The 20,401-nt window shown below is 34.0% G+C and overlaps 2 protein-coding genes across 2 annotated transcripts; one reads left to right on the forward strand and one right to left on the reverse strand.

Moving 5' to 3' along the window:
• Positions 1-12,247: 12,247 nt before the first annotated feature.
• LOC112741660 (uncharacterized) lies at positions 12,248-13,860 on the forward strand. The gene has a single exon (XM_025790716.3). The coding sequence runs from the start codon at positions 12,655-12,657 to the stop codon at positions 13,675-13,677; it is 1,023 nt and encodes a 340-aa protein (XP_025646501.1). The 5' UTR covers positions 12,248-12,654; the 3' UTR covers positions 13,678-13,860.
• A 2,819-nt stretch (positions 13,861-16,679) lies between these two features.
• LOC112741661 (glucan endo-1,3-beta-glucosidase, basic isoform) lies at positions 16,680-20,074 on the reverse strand. Its single transcript, XM_025790717.2, has 2 exons — positions 19,907-20,074; positions 16,680-17,817 (listed from the first exon to the last, which is right to left on the reverse strand). Exons 1-2 carry the CDS (start codon positions 20,004-20,006, stop codon positions 16,787-16,789), a joined length of 1,131 nt encoding a protein of 376 aa, XP_025646502.1. The 5' UTR covers positions 20,007-20,074; the 3' UTR covers positions 16,680-16,786.
• Positions 20,075-20,401: the final 327 nt, after the last annotated feature.

A 20,401-nucleotide genomic window follows, 5' to 3' on the forward strand; every position in this document is an offset into this window, starting at 1 on the left:
CAAATAAAATGTGTAAAGCAAATAAATGAAAAAAACAAATAAATAAAGAAAAAAAACGAAAATAAAAGTGGACTTTAGACGCTCACATGCACTTGCACTCCATTGGCTTTCGTTGCATTGTAGAGACTGGAAAATTTGGCGGAATTTTGGTGTGATGATCTAGTGTTTTTGATTGAAGTCCCAGAACTCTTCTCAATTTATCCTATTTATAGACCATGGAGAATCTTGGCCCACGATCTTACTTCCTCCTTTTTCTCAACCACGACCTTGCCTTGACCGTGAAGAATCTTGACACCCAAGTTTTGATACACACGTCTTCTTCGGTCTTCAAACCCCGCGTTTTCTTTAGCTTGCTCCTCAAATTTTGCACCCATGTTCTCCACCCAGTTTGAATGTCGAGTAGCAAGTCTTGATGCTCAAGGAAAGGCAATAACTACCTTTCGACTTCAACGCTCTTTATACCATCTTTCTTCGACTTCAGCTTGCCCATTTCTGCTTCTGTAGTCGAAACTATTGGTAGTCGAAACGTCCTCTTGTCGGAAAAAAATCTATTTTTGTACCAACACATTGCATCTTTAAAAATTGTTATTTTGTTCAAAAATACAAGTTTTTAATATTCCTCGTGTCGGGCACATGCAACTTTTTCAAATTCTCAAAATTTGAAAGGACAGTTACGCATTATTTAAAATAACGCGCACTTTTCTGAAAATACATAAAGTTTCCCGGGATTTAATGAGTCGTTCTTTGAAAAGAGTACTCCTCACTCCATTATTACTTTTGCAATCAAATCACCCCCAATTTTCGAAAACTCTAGTTTCTTTTCTCTTTGAGCAATACATCATTCATAGCTTCCCAATCAATTTTCCATTTGAGTTCTACGCCGGCCATCACCACCTCTTCTTCTTCTTCAGCAACCATGGCTACTGCTTCTTATCCTCGCGAAGAAGGTGATAACGTTCAAGTTGTTTCTCCTCCTCTATTAGTGGCTGAAGAAGCGCAGTTCTTCCATGGAGATGGAACTTTGAGAGTCCCAAACCCAGATGTGGAAACTTCTGACCTTTGGCGCCACCAGGTATTTCTGCAATTTTCAGTTAATGGAGTATTACATTCTTCTTAGGGCCTTTGGTAACCCAAGAATAGATTGATTCTATTTCTTTTTTCTTTCCATCATCCCCAAAGCATTTACCATTGATTTTCTGCAAGAATGTTAAGGCCTCGTATTTTGCTACTCCAGTCTTTAGAATTGCTCCCCCTAGAAACTAGAGTCCCTTTTTTTCTACCTGAATGTCTCGACTTGCATCCGTATATATGCGTATTTAGGAAGCTCTTAGTATTGTGCATGCCTTAGAATCAGCTACCTTCGATCTTTTTTACATTGCTCCTTTACTAGGGGCTAGTCTGTACTTTTAGTGCCCTACCACTAATAACTTTCATTTTTCTTATGGAATGATGGTCCGACTCTAATGGATATTTTGATCCTGACCGGTTTACTAACTAATGGTGAATTTGTGTCATGGTCAAACAATTATCCTGAGGATGATTTTGACATTAACTTCGATTCGAACTCCATACCGAACTTTATTCACAACAACATGGATTCCGATGGAGACCCTATTTCTGGCAATGAACATGTAGCTTTCCTCTTGCTTTGGCTTAACTCTTTTGTCTTCTGCTTGAAGCCAATCTAAATTTAAAAAATAACTACTTGTCCCTGACCAATATGATTCATCACAAAAAACTCATCGACCTTTCTGCTTTGATTCTAAGTTAGCTTTATGAAACACTTTCTTTGATTGTTGGTGAAATTCATCAAGGGGATCCTTCGATCAATTCTTTTGATCCCTCTGGGTTGTAAATTTGTGGCTAAAATCTATTCTTGAACCTCGACTCACAAATTTGATTCTAAAGTCCTCAACACTCCGATCGATGGTATTCATCTTTCCTAGATTTCTTGGATGAAACCAAAAAAATGTCTTCCATTAGTGCCTTTCGACACTTTGTTAGGATCTTGTCGATATCAAAGAAGACCATAATATTTCATACTTCCCAAACCCGTTCTCATTTCGACCAAGTACTGTTTCATGTCTCAACTCTTTCATTAGCTCTCAGTCAGAGAATCAAGCAGTAGTCAATAATTTGTGGGCTAGGATCTTAACTCATCAAATCTACCCTGTCGACTTACCTCATGAATTTGTGGGCTAGGATACTGATGAGGACGCAGCACCTAAGACAAAGACCAAACAAGGGGGGAGGTCGGAGCAGAGGAAGGTCGAGTGGTGCAACCCTTACCTCCAAGAAGCGTGGTCCTATTGATATTCTGACAGGAGCTGAACCACCAAAGCTTCAAAGAGTGCGACCTGCAACCTCAAAGGTATATACTTAATGATGTCTGTCGCAACTATTTTCACCTTGTACTTGCAATTTTTTTATTTTTTTGAATATATTGCAGTCAAAGCAATCTCGGAAAGGGACTTCCTCTCAAACTGCTGATATTAACGATACTTCTGACTGAGAAATAGATCAGCCAGTTCATGCTGAAACAGAATTTCTTCAGCCTATTTAGACTACTCACACTGTTAGTCCGTCTACTCCTGCTCTGACTTTGACTCAGAATCCATCATCGATAACAGCATATCATATTTTGAACTTTTCTTCTCTGGTACTTATTTTGTTTAGATTTTCAACTTTAAGTTTCTTTCGACTGTAACATGATCATTATATATCTTTCCCTTTTCAGATTCATTATATGCATATTCCTAGTGATGCTGAAACTCACCAAAAATCTGGGTCTGCATATGGATCAGGGTCGACTGTTGCAACTATCACTATGATTCATGGACCTTCACACAGAAATTCATCGAACAGGTCGACACAGAAATTCATCGACGAAGACACAGAACCACCTTTTTTAATGTTTCTTCTCCAGAAGCTGGAGATTTGGATTTTGATGACATCAACTTTGACCTGGAACATATATCATTTCAAGCTTGACAAGTTTATTCCTTTGAAGGAACTATGGGGTTGTCTTCTGGTCTAGAGTTGAGCATTGTTATCCCTCAAGTTGAGAAGTCGACTCAGGCAGTGTCTACCAAAGAAGAAGAGGTCATAGAAGAAGCTACTTCACCTGTGCCCATGGGTCCATATTCTAAAGTTGCCGACAAAATCAACATTGTCCTTGGTTTCTTAAACCATTCTATTGAGGATATCAATGACAATGCTGTCCTAAAGGCTCGACTCCCTGATGCGCTTACTTTTGTCAATCAACGTATTTCCTCCACATTACATTCAACTCTGAACTCATTTATTGACGACATCTCCTCCCTTCTTTCCAAAATTTATGATGCTAATCAAGAACTGAACAAGTCACTTGAGGCTTTAGCTGACTGTGACATCGATGTATAGCTGAAAAAAATATGAAACAGATAAGTCTCAGGTTACTGAGGTTTTGTCGAAGGGTCAGGCAAAGGAACGACAAATGGTGTCGAAGATTGCAGCCTTGGAGAGAGAATTGGTTGAACTAAAATCTGGGAAAAACAAAAATCGCATCTACCAATGTTGTTCTCTCTTCAATTATAAAGGATCGAAAAGGCTCATGCTTCCAAACTTTCAAATCGAGGTGCTTTAGTCAAAGCAGTCACTCGAGCCACCAATGCCCAAGAAGTAGCGCAAGAGTCCTCAAGCCTGGACCAACGTGGTGGTCATAAAACTAACTAGGTAAGTGCACCAAATCGTATCAAATAATACCATGGTGAGTGGATATCGTTCCCATGAGGATTAATGGACTGAGCAAGTAATGATTAATTGATTATTTCTAATTAGACAAATAAAAAATAGAGGAATGAGAATTGAACGTTGAACAGAGATAAATAAATAGCAAAGCAATGAATGAAAACAATGATGATGAGAATGTTAAGATTTCACAATAAATCCTTGTTTTCATTTATTTGAGGTTTACAGAGATCAATTCACGATAAATCATATATAATTGAATTTCAATTCATTGACAACCAAATTTCTCCTTAATTAAATAACCGCCAATTTCTTGGTCAACTACATAACAAAAGAGGTTAAGCACAAATCTGATTTAGATTCAAATAAGATTCAAAAGCAATTGTTAAATTGAATTATATGTCATGTATTCAAGCTAGTCCCAGACAATTGAAACTTACAAGAAAGCATAAGTTTCAAAAGTTTTCTAATCTGAATTATATGTCACTTACTCAAAACTAGAAACAATTGAAAATTATAAAGTGTCGCACACTTTTTGAAACACTATTCCTAGTTAAATCAAAAAAGTCATGAGAAAGAGTTTTCAAGCTAATTCCAATATTAAATTTTCCAAAGCAATACTAGAATTCAAAATGGAGTTAGAATATTTTTCAACAATTCTAATCTTTAGGGATGAAGAACAAAAACTCAATTATGAAATAGATCAATGTATAAACCTCAAACAAAATAAAACACTTAGATTAATAATCCATAAAAAGATAAACAAAGCTCTTAACTTTAACAGAGGAGATTAGTTGCTCATAGTGCAGTAAAACAAAAACTAGAATGAAAAGTGTGATACAGTCTTCAATTCTTGGTTCCCTGGGAGGTTGCTTCCTTTTACATGCCACCTTCCTTGATTCTCCTAGGGGCTTTTTTGGTTGTCCTACTCCTTCTTTGTTCTTGCCTAAAATCTTTCAACAACTTTCTAAACATATCAAAGCTCAAAACAATTCCAAGAAACATTGATTAAAGCACAAAAAATCTCAATTATTATAAGAAAATCACTAACTTTATTCAAAAAAATAATAAAAAAAAAAAACTAAAGATGCTCATGCATTACAACGTCAAGAGGATCTGAAACTCATGTTTAGGAGCTTTTCAAGTTCTCTTTTGCACTTATTTTGTTTAGTATTCTCAACTGACTTTGTTTTAGTGACAATGGTATTTTTTGAGATACTTACCATTTACATGCATGGTTCGACTGCTATTTGTATCTCTTATTCCATACGCATTGCCATCGAAAATTTTTTCTATTTCAAAGGGTCCTTCCCATAAAGGAGACCATTTGCCTTTAACTTGTCAGCTAGAAGTACTAATTTCAACACTAAGTCACTAACTACAAATTTTTTACCTTTCACTTTTTAATTGTATGACTTAGATATCATCTCTATTTGTTTTATCATTCTGTCTAGTGCCATGAGTTGAACTTGGTCTAACTCATCTAATTCACCAATCATACTCGACCAATATTGTTTGACTAGCAAATCATTTTGCCTTGCCACCCTTATGTTTTGCAAATTTATTTCAAGTGGCAAGATAGCTTTATGGCCATACACTAATTCATAAGGTGTCGATCTAATTGATTCTCTTGGAGAATGCCTGTAAGCCCATAACATTTGACTTAGTGTAGTATGCCAGTTTTGAGGTTGCCTCCATATATGCTGCTTGATCAAACTTATCAAAAATGTATTAATAGCTTCGACTAGCCCACTAGCCTGTGCATAGTAGGGAGTCGAGTGTACTATTTTAATGGCTTGTGACTCAGCAAATTCTTTTATTTGTCGACCAGTAAACATGGTCCCTTGATCTGTAGTCATAGTTTGGGAATGTTAAATCTATGAATGATGGATTCCTCAATAAAATCAGTTAATTTGGCTTGTGTTACTTCTTTCATGGGCACAGTTTTCATCCACTTTGTAAAGTAATCTACTGCTACCAAAATAAACTTGTGCCCCTTAGTCGAAGGAGTACGGATCATTCCAATTAGTTCGAGAGCCCAACTGCTATGGCCAAGACCTGATTATAGCATGTAAATCGGAGGCAAGCACTCTCTGAATCAGTGCATGCCTTTAGCATTGATCATAACGTCAAACAAAATTGATACAATCCTTCATCATTAAAGGCCAATACAGTCATTGTTGATGTAGAATCGAATGCATTTTTTGACCCGATTGATGAGCTCCACAAATACCTTCATGCACCTCTGCCATAGTCAAATATGCATCTCACATACTTAAGCATTGGAGTAAAGAACCATCAACACTTTTCTTGAATATATCTCCTCTAACCAATACAAAACTCAATACTAAATACTTAATTTTGTGTTCTATTCTTTGATTGGGTTTTTAAGGAAGTTGATGATCTTATATCTTCAATCATTTGGATCGAGAGTGTTTGCACAACAAATCCCTCTTACTTCTAAAGGATTTTAGTTAGTTTCAATTTCACTAAACTCTTTTATCAACTTAGGAGATATTTTATAGCCAGAAGCCATTTGAGTTAACTCATTAGCTTCTAAGTTCAACTCTCTAAATATGTGCTTTATCGACATTGAGTCGAACTCAGCTAAGAGTCGACCGGCTACCACAAAATACTTGGCAAAATTTTGACTAATAACTCAATAATTTTTAGCCAATTGTTGAATTACTAATTGTGAATCTCCCAGGATTTCAACTGTTTGAGCTCCTTTTTCAATTAAGAGTTCTAGGCCAATGATTAAAGTCTCATACTCTACTTCATTATTTGATAGACTTGGCTCCAATTGAAACATGAACTTGGTCAAAATGTCACCAAGGGTGATTAACACTATTCCCACTCCTACTCCGTTTTGATTTTTTTACCCATCAAAAAATAACTTCTAGGGTTTGAGCGCCAGATATCCAAGTACGGGTCGTTCATCAATGTCGACACAAAAATGGTCTGCTAAAAAGTCAGCAATCACATGTCTATTGACAGCTCTAACGGGAATGTAAAATAAAAATTATTCTATTAGGTTTAACATCCACTTTCCAATTCAACTTCTCAAAATTGGATAAGAAAACATGTATTTAATAACATCAAATTTTGAAACAATATGAACATTCTTCCCAATTAAATAACATTCCAACTGAGTACAAGAGAAATATTGGGCTAAGCAAAATTTCTCGACTGCACTATATCGAGTTTCTACATCAGTCAACATTCGACTTAGATAGTAAACAACTCTTTTATTACCATCTTCGTCCTCTTACGTCAGCATGCTCCCTAGAGTTGTGTCTGACGCAGCTATATATAACCTTAGTGATCGACCTTACTTAATAGCTACCAAGATAGATAGCGAAGTTAAATACTACTTAATCTGGTCAAATGCTTGTTGGTGTTCCTTTTCCCATTTGAATTCTTCTCCCTGTTTTAGTTTCGACAAAGGAGTAAATATTTTTGTTTTTCTCGACAAGTTCAAAATGAAACGTCGAAGAAAATTCACTTTACCTAAGAAAGATTGGAGTTCTTTCTTATTTTTGGGAGGTGATGAGTCGAAGATAGCTTTGCACTTGTTAGTGTCGACAGCCACTCTTTTTTTCTGCATAATGAATCCCAAAAAATTTTTTATTGATACACCGAAAGCACATTTTAATGGGTTCATTTTAAATCGATGATATCTCATTCGTTTAATAGCAGTAAGTTATGCAAATGAGATTGCTTCAACTCTGACTTCACCAATATATCATCAATGTAGATTTCCATAAACTTACCAATAAAATCATGAAAAATAGAATTAATTGCTCTTTAGTAAGTTGTCCCATCATTTTTTAGTCCAATTGGCATGACTAACTATTCATAGTTATCAATGAATCCAGGGCATCGAAAAGCTGTTTTTGACACATATTTCTGGGATATGAATATTTGATTATATTTTGAGTGTCCATCCATAAAGTTCAGAATTTCGCTTGCTGCTACAGAGTCGATCAGCACTCTACAATTGGCATGTGATTCTCATATTTTGATGTAGCTTTATTCAAGTTCTTGAAGTCAATACACACTCTCAACTCTTCATTTTTCTTAATGACAGGCACAATATTAGAAATTCATTCGACATACCTGGCTGTTCGAATGAAACCAACTCTCAACAAATGTTCGACCTCCTCTTTGATTTTCACCATAATTTCAGGTGCAAAACGTCTAGAAGCTTGCTATATAGTTCGAGCGTTATCAATAAGGAAAAGCTTATATTTGACTAAAAATCTGTCTAACCCGGGTATTTCTTTTGTATTTTCAGGCAAAACAATCCTCATATCTCTTCAGCACCTCTATTAACTTCTTAAAAACAGGATCCAAGCATTTGCTAATATATGTAACTCGACCTTCTCCACCAATACTTCCTCGAGAAGGTCTTGTACTTCGACTTTTTTATTGTGCAAGTCTTCTAAAAATAAATCAGACTTCTCAAACCCTAAGGGGTCGAGATCACATATACAATCTAGTGTATGTTCCCTTGTGCACTCCTTCTTCTCAGCCATATAGGCTGAGAGTCAAGCTCAATGGTTCGATATATCTATCAAGTGGATTCTGTGGCCAAGCTTTCCTTGGCCTTAGGGACCAATTTCATACCATGGGCCCCGACATAGCAGCGTTTGATAAGAGTTGGGTCAAATGTGCTTATATCAATATCTAGTGGTCGAACACTAGTATGATATTCCTTAAAGCTGATATTCATCTGTTTAACATAGCAAGGCTTTCATCAGCTTCAATTTCTTCGATCTGTCCATCCTCATCCCAAAGCACCAACTTTTGATGCAAGGTCAAGGAAATTACCTCTACTCCATGGATCCAATCTCTTCCCAATAGCATATTGAAGGTTGCCTTGGTAGGTACCACTATAAATACCGTGGGTCGTTCGACACTTTCTACTTTAATCCTAAGTGGGATCATTTCCATAGCTGTTGTCGACTTATCATTGAATCTAATAACATCCAAGTTTGCCTTAATCGAATCTTCACAGTTTTTTGGAATAGTGAGAGCATGCTCTCAGAAGCAAGTTAATTGTTGCTCCTTTGTCGACCAAGATCCGATTAATCACCAATCCTTGCACCTTGGCCTTAATATATAAAGGTCGAAGATGACCCTTGGTTATCTCATCATGGATTTCAAATAATCCTTCTTTGATCAACTCATTTTTGACAAACCTACATTCGTCCCTGGGATGATATCATCGCAATCCCCACCTTGAAAGTCAAAAGAGAGTACTGACACTGTGGCTACGTAACCAAAATCAGTCTCACCAAACATGATATCCAAGTCATCTTCAAATCTAGAGTCAAAAGTCTCTGTTAACACTTTTTTATCTTCTTTCGACATGAAAATTAACTTGGTCATGGATATTTCTTTGGACACATCTTTTGGCTCCTGGCCCTTGGTCGAGTATGTTTTATCTTCATTTTGTTCTTTCTTATTGGGTGACTTACTATCTTTACCAAACTCGGAATATGGACCTTCTGTGTAGACATATGCCCTTTGTGCCTGAGTCACAGCTCTTAGAATGAAGGGAGCTTTGTCCTAAAAGTAGCATCGAGATCTAGGTCGATTGCTGCCTCTTTTGCTTGTCCCTCTTGAGAAGCACCTCTGTTCTAGTTTCCAATCCAATTTCCAAAACCTCCTCTAGGAACGTTAAAATTATAATTACTTGAGTAGTTTGGAGCATTATTCTATACCCACTTATTATTTGATACATTAAAGGGAGGGACTCTAGTTCAATTTGACATCTCTTGAAATTTCTTACTGTAACGATAGTGCGTATTTGTTGTTTGACAGGAGCACTTAAGGAATCTCGACTTTTACGTCGCTGCTTTAGTTGGGCTTGCCTCAACTCTTCTTGGTAAACTCACTCTCTGCTCTTTTGTCGGAGTCAAAAGTCATAGCAGCTGAGGTGTCGAACAAAGCACTACATCGAGGACAAATAATAATATTTCCTTCCTCTTCTCATTGCTTTAGCAAAAAATCCAGCAGGTCCTCTCCTGCCTTTAGATAGATGGGCCTTTCTGTTTTAAACATGTCGAGTTCAAATTGATCATTTTTTCGTACAAGCTCGACAGAGACCATGTTAAACGAAAAAGTCAATTCCTTTGTTTTTGTAAAGTTTGACTTGATCTGGAAAGGATCGAAGTCCACTTTCATCTCACGTTTCTCTACGAACTTTAATCGACCACCGTCAATTACCTTCTGTATCAAGTCCTTGAAATGTACACAATTATTAGTATAATGACCAGAGACTTGATGAAATTTATAGAACTTTTTATTTCTAATTTCAGAAACAAATGGCATTCTCTTCCCTTCAGGGAGCACAAATTGTTTATCTTTCAACAACATGCCAAAAATCTACTCAGCTTTTGTTAGGTCGAAAGAGTAACTCTTTCCCCCTAACATAGGAGTTTTGTCTTTTGTTGGATTAAGAGATCGACACACATATGGGTCTATCTTTTAATTCTAAAGCAAAGGCAGACTCATTGTTTGACTCTTTACTTATACAGTTGACATAATTTACCTTTTTATTAAAGAAAAGTTTTATTTTGTTTGACTCAAGTTCTTCTTTTTCTTTATTCAACTTTTCAATTTGTTGAACTTTATCAGCTAACTGAGCCAAGTCAAGGAATTGATGGTTTACTAATTTCTTTCGAATATTGAAGTTGAGACTATTGATGGCTATTTTGACTATTTCAGATTCATGAATAGGAGTAAAATATTTGTTTCTCATATTCTTGAATCATATCAAATAGTCATCAATGGACTCAGACTTTTTTTCTTTTTAACTTTGAATAAATCAGATAAAGCTACTTTCATTTCACCCCTAAAGAACTAATCATGAAGCAAATATTTGACCGTGTTAGAAGACATTGTTTCCACAAAAACTTGTCTCAACATCTCTGAAAATATAAAGGCACATTCTTCACCAACTGGCAATATTATTGGTGTTGTCCCTGTGACTTGTGTCAAAACAACATTTAGCATCACTACATTAAGTTACAACGACATGGGCACCGACCTTAAATATGGGAATTGTTAATCAAATATTGATAAGCATTATAATTTTTCATATTAGGGTTATAATGAGTCGGTATACCCACTAGAGGGTAACTTAGAGGAGGTGTCGGATTATACAAGGGGTTATTCCTCGTAGTAGCCGTACCTCATATAAACCCTATGTTGGGTCCTCCATTGGTGGAGAGTAATTTGAAGGAAACTCATATGGAGGCCACGTAATGGGTACAGTCGAAGGAACTGCTTCAGTAATTACGGGATTCACCCTTCGACTTGATGGGTTAGCCTCTGCATCTGGACCTCTTGTATTTTTATTAGTGTCATTATTCGACGTATCCATCGAAGTAGAGGCTTTATCAGACATTATTACTTTTTCACTGCGTAATCACATGCAAATTTTGACACGTTGCTTAACCCAGGGTCCTACTTGGTGTGCCAATTTGTTTCACTTGATTTTTGGTAATCTCAATAGGGTGTCGAATCAAGCTTGTATCAAGATCTCAATTCGGAGAGCAAATACGACTCTTTTAAAAAAGAGTGAGCTCGACGCAAAAATTACTTAGTGTTAGTATCGAAACACACAGCGTCGAAACACTTGTGGCAAATTGTAGCAAATAAAAGGAAGTACGTTAAATAAATAAAAAATTTAAATAAATAAAAGCGTAAAAATTGAAATTGAAAGAAAGCAAAATGATTGAAGAAAAGAAATTCAAATAAAATGCGTAAAACAAATAATAAAAAGAAACAAAATTAAAAGTGGACTTCAGACACTTACATACATTTGCACTCTGTTGATTTTTGTTGCATCGCAAAAACTGGTAATTTTGCTGGATTTTTGGTGTGATAATCTAATGTTTTTGATTGAAGTCTCAGATCCCTTCTCAATTTCTCCTATTTATAAACCATAGAGATAAACTTGTCATGAAGAATCTTGACCCACTATCTTATTTCCTCCTTTTTCTCGACTATAATCTTGCCTTAACCATGAAAAGTCTTGACTTCCAAGTTTTGATACACACTTCTTCTTTAGCCTTTAAATCTCTCTTCATTTTGTTACTCAAAATTTACACACATATTTTTCATCTAATTTGAAGGTCGAGTAGCAACTCTTGATGTTCAATAAAAAACAATAACTACCTTTCGACTTCGACACTCTTTATACCGTTTTTTTCGACGTCAATTTGTCTATTCTACTTCTGTAGTCAAAATTATTGATAGTCAAAACGTCCTCTTGTAAAAAAAAATCCAATTTTGTACCAACAACCTCTTTGTAGTGAGATTGAGAAGATTAAGTTTTTTAACCATGTAGAAAGAGGTTGTTGAAGAAATTTACCAGATCCAACCTGTCGACAATGCTTTTCCACGAAATTGCCATTATGCAATCGCCAAGAGCATAATACTTTATTCCCATGAATTCAACGAATAATCGTGATATATATCTATATAGAAGAAGAATACATTTCTTTTGTTTAAAAGGAATACTATTTATTCATTTTGAAAGCCATTAGCCAAAAATGCTTTCTTTCATTCCCTTAGCTTTGATCTCCTTCACCACTTCCCTTCTATAAAGCATCTAATTCTCCAATCTTTTTAATGCCGCCCCTATACATCGCACCTTTAATTTCTGTCGCATCATGTGCATGTGTATGCGGTTCAATTCTTTTGAACTTACTCTAACTAGAGAAGATGATATTCCATAACCAAAACCAAATGTCCCTAACGAAACCCAAATTCCATAAATAATGGAGACTCATTCAAGAGACAAATAATAATGCCATTTATTATACCTCATCAATTTTTTTTTCCTTAAACAAATTAATAAACCTTCTTATTACATTGAATTTGTTCCCATATCCAACAAACAACACAACAATGGGAAGCGCTTACAGTAGTCATCACACTAACCTTGGGAAAGACTCAACTTCTTTCGAATCCGACGCCACCGGCACGGTAGCACGTTGGGGAGACGCCGCCTTTACACTTTCCATGGGAAATTGGAAGGAAAACAACGACCACACCGAAGTTTGGGGCGTCGAATACAAAACAAACCATCATCAAAACAAGAAGAAGAACGTTTGTGGCTTCCAACTCAAAGCGAATTATGATAGCAACGGCGTTGAGAGCATACATTTCGGAATCAGAGACTCTTCCTCCGAAAATGAAACCAAGTTTGCTCTCAAGATCACGAGAGTTGCACGTGACGGCCTCTCCGGCGGGATAACCGGCATCGATTCTTCTTCCACCGGCGGTGGTGCCCCCGTGTCGTTCACGAGGGCGAAGGAGAGTTGCACAATCGAAACCACCATAGTTTCCTACGGTTGTTCGAAGCGAAACGGTCTTTTCGTTCTTGAGACAAAGAAGAAGGTTAGTTCTGAAAACGGTTACGCGGTTACTTTGGCGCACTATTATGTCACAACAAACTTTGGACTTTCTGTAACCGCCAAAGTTTATCGCAATAAAAATGGTAACGGTTTTCATGTTGAAGTGGAGGGTCCCACGAAACACCCCAGTGATGAATTAAGTAAGGTTTTGGCTAAGACTTGCCGTACAGGAATATGGTCACCTAATTTATGTTCTCACTGTAGTAGTAATGGTAATAATGAAAATAATAAGATTAATAATGTTATTGGATCAAAGAAGACTGCTATAGCTACCGTAAAAAATAATGGAGTTTCCAAAAGCTCATCATTGTTGAAGGCTACTACTCCTCAGTCTAATCATCAAGAGCAACAGGGAAAGGATGAAGTAATAGGTCAAGTTGTTAAACAAGCTATGTTCTCGAGCAATGTTGAAGTGCAATACAACAAAGGACTTATCAATTCAACTGGAAACACTACTGGTTTTCTAAACAATTCTATCATCTTTATGAATTATAAGTTGCCTAATTTGGGTTAGAGTGAGATGTATCATAATGTATGTGTGGAAATATGGTGGATGGTGCGCTCTAGCTTTTTATCTTTGTACTTTTGCTTCGAGTCAAGCGTTATCAACAATGGAAAAATAGATTTTATAATAATTTGAAAATAATGTAATAAGATATGTGTATTCAATTCATAAACGCCCATTTATTATTGTTAATTTGTGAGAGCCTGTCATGAAGCCTATGTGTAAGCTTAGAGCTGGAATATTATCTTTTGATAAAACTGTGCTATTAACTACCAAGATCTTTGTGGGAGATAAAAAAAAATAACTAGAACTTGTTTGATTTAATATTTATTAATTATTAATAATTAATAAATATTAAATAAAATAAATTATAATCTTTTTTAGTTATTTTTTTTTTGTTACCAAAAATTTTTGAATTTCTATTATGAAAGTAAACACATGTTTCCGAAGAATTAATGTTAACATTTGGATAAAAGTTCAACACGTTTGTTTTTTCGGTCAGGAGTTCAACACGTTTGTTTGTAACCTATTGGCCAGCATTGTTTAGAATGAACATATTGTTTTATTACGTGAGCAATGCTAGAGAACTAAAAGGGTATTAGTCAAAAATCAACTAAATATCTTTGGGTGAATTCAAAATTTTTACGAATTAATATATATGGATGTTTCTTCTGCTAAGTATCAAAATGTTTCTTTTTCATATTAAATGGATGTTCTTTTATATATTTTTCGAATTTTCTTGTATTACAAATGTAAATGTCTCTATTTTTTTAAGAATTTCATATTTTTTTTTAATTTTATAGATATTTAATTATTTTTGCTAAAATATAATTAGATATTTCTTTTGTTAAGTATTAGGATATTTTTTTCCATATTAAATGAATATTTTTTTTTAATTTTGTAATTGTGTAGTTTGCAGTCTCTTTATTCATCAAAACCGCACCTAATATCCCAAAACACAGAGAACAACATCTGCAACAAACCCCTAATTACAAACATGTGTGTTGAATATAAAATAGGAACTCCATCATCCATCATCCTGCACTCTAACATGCCCCCTGCTACAAGTCAATCAAACCACATCCTACATGAGAATTCCTATGGAACCACTCTTAATCATCTTAGCATGAAACTGCATCCCCCTGCCAAATCTTTGAGGGAAGTAAAGGCAGTCAAAACACTAGCCATAGTGAACATGTCAACCTCCAATCCCATCGTAACCATTTCACAGAACGGTGCCAGCGCCTCCGATCCCTCGCGGTGTTGCCCGCACACCACAATCATCGAGTTCTAAGAAACCTCATCCCTCCCACCAAGCCCCATCTCATGAAACAGTCTTTTCGCCTCACACAAGAATCCTTTCTTGCTATAATTCGTGAGCATGACATTGTTAACAGAAGCATAAGAATCAAACCCACCCATCACCACAAAGCATAGCAGTATTGGTGAGAAAGAGAGATCTGTGTGTGTGATTGTTAGAGGTAGGTAAGTTAATGTGAGAAAGAAGAGGAAGGTTTTTATAGGTTTTAATTAGGTTTACTTAATTAATTTAAAATTTTTTAAATTTTGAATCTAAAAAATTTAAAATTAATTATTAATATAAATTAATGTGATTTTGTTTAGTTTTTTGTTGATAACCTCTTGATTTCATATACTTTTTCTTATTACATATTTAAGTTTTATTTAAAAATTTATTATTAATTAATAAATTATTACATATATAAAATAAAATTTCAATTTCTAATACAGTTAAATAAACTAATAAATTACTAATTCAAATTAATTAAGCTTATTTTTTGACATAGACAAATAAGTAAACTTTTTAATTTTTGGTCATGAAACAAGTAAGCATATGTTGGGTTCTACTTCATGGGTGTAATACAATTACTATTCTTTTGGGTTGGATATTTCTATGGGCTTAACTCAAACGTCAAATCTGTTTTAGGAGATGCAATATTTTAAAGTTGTGGCTGAGACTTAGTTTAAATCATGTGCTCTTAATATGTTGTATCCGGATTCAAATTTTGATGAGTATATGAAGTGTTGAATATAAACTCCTAAATATTGTGTGGGTGAGTGTGTAGGGTGAGTGTGTTGTGATACTTAGAATTGGAAGTTGTCCAACTCCAATCCACTTGACCAAAAAAAAATAAATAAATAAATCTACAAGACAACCAACTTGGGTTGGTCGAGTAGTGAACTCGTCCGCTTAGATTCGCTACGGATTAGTCCTTAACCTGTCGGATTGGGAGATACAGTTTGAGTAAATAAAAAAAATCTACAAGATCAAAAAAAAAATTAAATAAATCTACTAAAATCTTATATACAATTCTTTTTATGTAAAGATGTTAATTGAAAAATATTAGAAGATTTAATATATTTAATTAAATTATTATTTAATAACTTTTAATTATTAATTAATAACTTCATATAAAAATAATTAAATATAAATTTTCATCATCTAGGCATCTATTAAACTAATCTTTTTAGTTTTTAGATGGGTGTCTTTTCATTGCTCTCAACTCAATAGGCTACTTAAGTCACAAAAGCTGCCAATGAGCTATAGTTGAGACGACATATGTCTCCACTCCCCAGTTCTCCTACCCCTAAGATGTTGGGTTTAAGTCTCAATATAATTTGACAGAAAAAAAAAAGTCAAAAAAGCTAAGTCCAATTAAAAAATTCATAAAAACTATTAAATTTAAATTTTATTTTATATACGTAACAATTTATTCACTAATAATAAATTTTTAAATAAAATTTTTGATTTATTAAGTCAAAAAATACCATTAAAAAATTAAAATGTATTCATATTTTAATTATTGTATTCACATAAAAATATATATTTACGTGAATATAACCTTTTTATAATAAACTTTGTTAGGTATACAATAATTTTTGTGAATAATGTGAACAATAGATTTTAAAATTGATTCAATAAAGTAAAAACACACTACATCCTAAATTATTCACATAAATTTTAATATTAGAATAACCATCCACACACTTAATGAATTAAACATCCCATATATCCATTGTTTCCATTATTTAGTATTTTCATTGTCTCTATGTACTTTTCCTTTTATAATTTTATTTCACATACATGGAGCAATCTTAGTTAGGCGTCGCTCCTTAAAGAAACAGAAGCATTCTTAATAGCAACAATGTCATCCTCCCAGTGTCTTGCTGCACTAAATCCAAAATTAAATGGATACTTCTTTTGGTTGTTTGGATAGAAGACACCGAAATGTTTCTCCACTTCAGGGCTCTTTTGGTTCTCATCAAACATCCCAAACAGGTAAGTCTCTATAGCCACATTAGGCCTCATTGGGGTACCACCCTTCACATGTTGAATCAAATTTCCCAAATAAACTCTTGCATTGTCATATGTTGCCGCAAATCCACCATCCGAAGGCCATCCACTCTCAGACACAACCACTTTCACGTATCCAATCCCGGTGTTATCAAGAGCCGCATGAACAGAGTCCAAAACTGCATCAAACAGGTTTTGGTACCCTCTTGATCCATCCCAGACAACAACATTCGGTGCAGTAAACAAAGCGTAAGGCAGTGATATATCATTGGGGTCTCCAACGTAGCTAAAATAAGGGTACACATTTGCGAAAAGTGGCAAATTTGCATAGACTAAGTAGCCGATTATGGGGTCCAAGTAGGACCTTACATCGCTTCGAAATGAACCCTTTGATGGGGGATAAGAGGTTCCTATAAGGGTCATGTCGATGGCGGTTGAAACCTTGATTTGATCATGAAGGCCTTTAGCTCTTATGGCTTGATACACGTTTTGGATTGCTGGGAGAACGTACTGAGCCATCCATGAAGTGGAGTCGCCGACGGGTTTGACTTCGTTGCCGACGGCGATGTATTTGATGTTGACAGCTGGATAGAAGTTGAGGACGTTTGTTTGAACCCATTGGCCAGCGTTGTTTGGGTTGGCCAGGCTTTGAAGGTCGGAATTTGGAACGTCCAACATGACCTCAATGCCGCTGTTTCTAAGTGCTTCGAGAGCTGCTTGGTTTGGATCGTAGAGCCTCATTCTCACAATGTTGTTTGCTTTGCAAAGCTCTATCACTTCTTGTGGTGATGGTAGGTTGTTGCCCATCATCCCGTAACATACACCAATTTGAGCTCCTGCAATCAAATAATTACACATTTAGAAGAGAATCATGCTGGCTGTACATTAGAATTAGTCCTCAAGATCCGTTAATAATATGAATAGGAAAGTATAGGTACAGAATGAAAATACTAAAATAATATGAATAATGGATATATGGGACGTTTATTTTACTAGGTGTGCGGGTGGTTATTCTAATATTAAGATTTAGGTAGATAATTTGGAGATGTAATGTGTTTTGATTTGATTGGTGATTATTTACGTTGTTCAAAAAAATTATTAGTTACCTAATATAACCTATATAAAGTATACGTTGAAATATAAATATATATTGAAAATAAACTAAATAATTAATATTTATATATAAAATATATTTGTCTTTTTAATGAATTATTGTACCGAAAATTGAGATATTTTTATTAGAATTTAACATACATACATAAGTTGAATTGTTAAACAAATTAAAAACACTTAAAAATGAGAAAAAAAATTAAATGGACTAAACGAGTTAGCCAGTTTATTTCGCGAGTCAGTCCATTTAATATACGAGTTAACGAGACTCACAAAGCTTTTTGAGATACTTGACTCATTCTAATAGTCCTATAAATAAGTAAGCTCGATGTAGAGCAATCTCCCACCTAGCGGACTAGTTTTTTTTAGTTATGATGGAAACTATTGGAGCAAAGAATTTTTAGTAGAAAAAGAATGAAAAATTAATTAATGTTAGATAAATATAATACGAATATAAAAGGGGAAAAAAGGAGAGGAGTAAATCTCAACCGCGAATAGGTGTAAAGAGATGGCAATACATGTTGAGTTTGATAAGTCTAATGAATTAGTCTTTTAAGTCTTTTGGATCTAGCTCCTTTTACTGCTTAAGTCAACTAACTGTTTTTAGGTGAGATGGCAAATTGTTGTTTAATCTGATAAGTCTAATGAACTAGTCTTTTAAGTTGTTTTCTGTTTATAGATGTAAGAATATATTAGGATCAATTAATATTTATTAAAATTATTTAATATACTTGAATATTTATTATAAAATATTATATTTTTATTATTGTATCATTCTCTTAACATCTATAAATATCTTTTTATATTATATTATTCTAAATAATTTAAATACATTCAATAATAAATAATTTTTTCTTCAATTCAATCTCTTGTAACAATGGAGTTAACACAACCGCCAAATCATTGTAAGGAGGTGGCAATGTTAAGTCTAATAATAAATTATATGCGGTGCTTAAGTAATAAAGTTACAGTAAATTCTGATAGTATGATATTTTTATAAGCTTAAAATTTGGTTTGGTAAAGTTTTTTAAAGAAATGTTTGTATTTTTAAAAAATTTAAGCTCTTTATTTTATGTTTGATAAATAAAAAAGACTATGTGCTTATACTTACAGCTTTTAAAAGATCGGGGGTATTTTTGAAAACATTTAAGATAGAGCTTTTTAAAATTGGCTTGTACTTTTCAAAATTTAAAAATCTAATATAACCTCATATGTTAATTAATTTTCAAATTTAATGCTTGCATTTATGTCTATTATAGTATTTTTAAATTTTAAAAGCTATTTTACCAAACACAATTGTTGTTGGTTGTGTTTATTGAAAACTATTTTTAATTTGATTTACCAAACATAAATACTTCAACTTTTAGAAAGCTATCTTTTAAAAATTAGTTTTTATAAACTATTTTTAAAAAGTAAAAATTTTACCAAACTAAGTTTAAGTATAATATATAGAATATAATTCAACTAATTCTTCTTAATTAATTTTGTTCGATAGGTCAATTTTTCAATTAATTAATAAATGAGAAGAGATATTGAGTTAGATAAAATGACAAAGGTGATTATTCACGTACAATTATCTTCACATGAAATTAATAGTCGAACTATAATTTAATTAAACAAATTAAATCATCTAACAATTCTTAATTATTAATTTTACATAAAAATAAAAATAATTGCATATAAATTTTCATCAATTATAAAATTTAATTCTATTAACATATCTTCTATAATAGAAAGAATTAGAATAATTTTGGGTTAGAAGAAACAAAAACGAATAGTAACACTAACACACATAATAAACAGTTGAACACTAACCAGTAATGCGAAGATTTACTGCGAATAATGCCAACATGAGTAACAGAGAAGCCATTAAGACACTGCTGCTTATTGTTATTGCAAAGAAGAAAGAAGCCATTCATATAGCACCAAAGTAAAGCACTTGGTTAGTATTGTGTCTGATGAGACTCAGTAGTCTTAAATGTGGCATATATATAGTCACACATTGATAATAACATCTATATATGTGTTTGGATACCAATAATTATTATTAGATTCAGTGTATTCATTCTTGTTCTAGCCATCCATTATTATCCATAGGATACATCACTAATTTTCTTTTTCCGAATGCCTTATTCTTTTTCTATTTGAACTGTATTAGGCTAGTTTGGCCGTAGTGTGGCTATGAGTCACTGTCATTCTAATTTGTGCACTATGCAATTATGCATGCATGCTTTCCGCCATTCTTATATTTTATTTTATTAGTAAACCAAGTGGAGTTATTTATTTATTTATTGTGTCTAAACCAAGTGG

The sequence above is a fragment of the Arachis hypogaea genome, chromosome 14 (assembly GCF_003086295.3).
Source record: "Arachis hypogaea cultivar Tifrunner chromosome 14, arahy.Tifrunner.gnm2.J5K5, whole genome shotgun sequence".
Taxonomy (NCBI): Eukaryota; Viridiplantae; Streptophyta; class Magnoliopsida; order Fabales; family Fabaceae; genus Arachis; species Arachis hypogaea.

What these genes read in the sequence shown, in the direction of transcription:
- LOC112741661 (XM_025790717.2), bottom strand. Translation starts at nt 20,006, where the DNA reads ATGGCTTCTTTCTTCTTTGCAATAACAATAAGCAGCAGTGTCTTAATG. An exon ending in AGTAAATCTTCGCATTACTG is followed by an intron (nt 17,818 to 19,906) that starts GTTAGTGTTCAA and finishes ATTTGATTGCAG; the next exon opens with GAGCTCAAATTGGTGTATGT.
- LOC112741660 (XM_025790716.3), top strand. Translation starts at nt 12,655, where the DNA reads ATGGGAAGCGCTTACAGTAGTCATCACACTAACCTTGGGAAAGACTCA.